We start from the raw sequence: 3,368 nt of genomic DNA on the forward strand, positions 1-3,368 counted from the left end.
CTCCACGACAATGCACGACAACATGAGGCACGTTTGACGCAACACAAGATTATGGAGATGGGTTGGAAAGTTCTCCCGCACCCACCATATTCTCCAGACATGGCACCATCAGATTACCATCTTAATGAGGAAACGTATGTAAGTGTGGAAGGTGTAAAAGAGGACATCGACATGTTTTTTGCTTCAAATCCAAGTGATTTCTTTAATCGGGGCATTAACAACCTGATTATAAGGTGGAAAAGCATCATCGATAAAAATGGAGACTATTTCATTTGATAAATGTTTTGTTTTGATATAGAAGTTGTTCTGGTTTTTTCATCTAAAGAAAAGTGACATTAATTTCTCGACGACCTAATATATATATATATGTATATATACGTATGTTTTTATCCCCATTTTTCAGACTGCCTTGGATACTGCAGTTAGCATGAATGACACGTCCGTAATAGTAGACGTTCTGAATGTGATATCGTTAAGGCCGTAAGTGTATGCATTGTTTTAGATTTCGAAATGTTATATTAATAAAGAATAAGCTAGTATAATTCAATTGGAGAGTATAATGTTGATGTATATAAATTGTAAAATTGGCTCTACTTTCAAAAATAATATGACAAATTTCAAGACATATTTGGTAATTAACTGGAATCAACTTTTTTTTTAAATATGGAATTGCAATAAACATTCATTTTAAGCCAATAGATGACGCCATAGTCGTATATGTAATTGATTTCTTAAGTAAAGCAGATTAATGAAGAAAATAAATTACAGTGTTTGCTTCGAACGTATATTCTACCTCATAAGCAAAATAATATTAATTTGTTTTTGCCTTAGGGTATGAGGAAACGTGTGTTGTGCAATCTAGCCGAGAGATTACAAGTTTCTTAATACAAAGTCGTCGGTAAATAGAAAACATATAGTTGTTTTGTGTTTATAATGTTATTCGAATTAACCAAAATTCAGTAGATAACGTATGTCATTTTCACATGTTTTTAGCCAACTGTGGACATTAGACATGTGTCAGGTTGTTCTACCAACAGTTTATGATCTTCTACAAAATAGGTTTGAAACGTAAGTATCTCTTTACTTTCATTCGGGATTGAAGAAGTCAGTACGTAGATCTGAAAACTTAGTCGTAGATTGCTTTTTTCGCGGGTTCCTGCCAAATGTCAGAGATAAGTTTATGTTAAGGATTGGGAACTATTCAATAAAACAAGAGTGGTACTTCATTATATTGTATTAAGTGGTGCATTTCAGATTGTATTAATGTATGGCACGTTCCCAAGTTTAACTTTCTAGTATATTTTCCGTCTTTTTTTGTTTCATTATTTGGTAAAATCGAGTTTGCTGAGTTTTTTTTTATTTTTACAAAGTTTGTGTCATGGTTGAACAATCAGTTTGAATGAATTGCCTTCTGGTTTTCTGTGCGATACTAATTTGTGCATGGAATTATTCCAGCAAGTAACTAATTAGTGGTATTGGGGTGACTGTGTCATGTAGCATTACTTAATTTCTGTTATCACAGTAAATAGAGCATAATAATGTGATATATCACATGGTTCCAGTACTCCAACAGTTGAATTTATGATTTTGATAAGTTCTTAGTGATAGGCTCATTGAAAATAACATACAACCTTTTATTATCTGAAGTATGGGTTTGTTTTTCTTCTTCTAAGAATAATTAATTCGTTCTAATAAATAACACTTCTTATTAAATAATGACAGTTGGTGACGATTGAATTATGTTCACAAAGTATACCACAAGACTGACATTGAACAGTGAGATATTCAGTGTATGGCGATGATTACAAGAAAAAAAATATTGTTCGACATTTGTTATACTGACCAATCAATGATTGTCATGTTGTTTTTTATCTACTTTCTTTGCGTTTCCTTTTATTAACGTACTTTCTGCCTTGTTTCGACGTTGGACTTTCTCGTCCCTTCAATCTACCATGTTGTTTTTTTTTATTCTTAGTTTTACTTTCCTTTCTAAAGAAAGTGCGATCTGTTAATCACCCTTAAGTCGCCATTATTACGAATCGCAAACGCGAGTCAGAAATCTGGTTGGTACTGGTGGTCTCAAATCGATCTACCAGTCCGTTCTGTATAGATTTTGATATACCACGGCTAGTCGGAGGATTCTGATTGGCTAGTGGCTTGGCTTGGAATGTGGTACCGTCATTACATTTCAGTGGAGTCGAGAATTGGGGGAGGAGAAGGCAATGAAACAGTTTGACAAAATGGTGGAAGACAGCGCAAGCGTACTAAGGTCTTTGTCTGCTTCTTTCTGTAAACAGTATGTCGCATATTGTAATTCTTAAGTATATGAAACAAATATTTTTTGTAAAAAGGTAAAAGCAGATAACAGCTTGAAGTTGTTGCATTGGTTTTCATAGTTCATTGTCATCGCAGTTAACACCACTTTATCTTAACCAGGTAGCACCATTAGAATGATCGGACATTAGCTGGGGTTTAGAGTTTTATCAACAGTTTAAGTAAAAAGAGTTTTAGATCCAACGAATAATTTTTGTAACTATGATATTATTCCATAGATTAACATTTTATTTTACCATATACAGCATATGAATAAAGTGATTAAATGTGGATTTACGTTTTTAACTATTGTTGGGACATGTTACTGCTAACTAATAAGGGAAGTGGCTTTACTTTACGTTGTCAACTATCGTTGAGCGAAGTTACTGATTACTAACAATGGAAGTGAGTGTGGTGTTACTGCTTTACATTGTTACTGCTAAAATAATCATAACTTGGCTTACAGTTCTTAGTAATCTGGGAAAGATGCCCAAATGAAACGCACGCTTACTCATTTATAAGTTGGCAACATTTAACAACAATATTTAATTGTTTTACAGTATACATCAACAGAGAGAAAGCCCATCAAGCTTTTTTTTCTTTCGATTTTATTGGTGATTTGTGGGCGACTTAATAGCCCTTGCTAAAAGACTTTGCTGTTATGATTGTATGAATGTGTATAAAATATTTACTTTGTGGACTATTTAGAAATACATTTTTCATGATTTATAAACTTCGTTAAATGGCTTCATATATTTACTACTGTATATATATTTTTCACGTTGATTTTGCCTACCTAAATTATTGCAGTGAAAACTTTTACTGGATAACACGCAAAATTAATATTTGGTGTCTAGATCTGTCACTTGAAATCGAGAGTTATACTATTGGATCGCTAGGCCTGAATTTAACTGACATCATATAAATTATTAATAGTTTGAATATTACTTTCATACATATATATATATACATACATTTGCTGATGTTCATTTGCTAGCTTAATGAATAAGGCCTTTCTGGTGAGTTACAAATTCCCTTTAGTTTCGGGGATTCCT

At 32.9% G+C, this 3,368-nt stretch overlaps 1 protein-coding gene across 1 annotated transcript in view; it reads left to right on the forward strand.

Moving 5' to 3' along the window:
* The window catches only part of LOC106463809 (katanin p80 WD40 repeat-containing subunit B1-like), a gene marked incomplete at its 5' end in the record, with an annotated part of 28,696 nt that overhangs the window by 18,447 nt on the left and 6,881 nt on the right, over positions 1 to 3,368 (forward strand). Inside the window, 2 exons of the mRNA XM_022391418.1 lie at positions 404 to 480; positions 994 to 1,068. Coding sequence (XP_022247126.1) covers positions 404 to 480; positions 994 to 1,068 — 152 coding nt within the window. The remainder of the gene's footprint in view (positions 1 to 403; positions 481 to 993; positions 1,069 to 3,368) is intronic.

Source organism: Limulus polyphemus, unplaced genomic scaffold (assembly GCF_000517525.1).
Source record: "Limulus polyphemus unplaced genomic scaffold, Limulus_polyphemus-2.1.2 Scaffold1489, whole genome shotgun sequence".
Taxonomy (NCBI): Eukaryota; Metazoa; Arthropoda; class Merostomata; order Xiphosura; family Limulidae; genus Limulus; species Limulus polyphemus.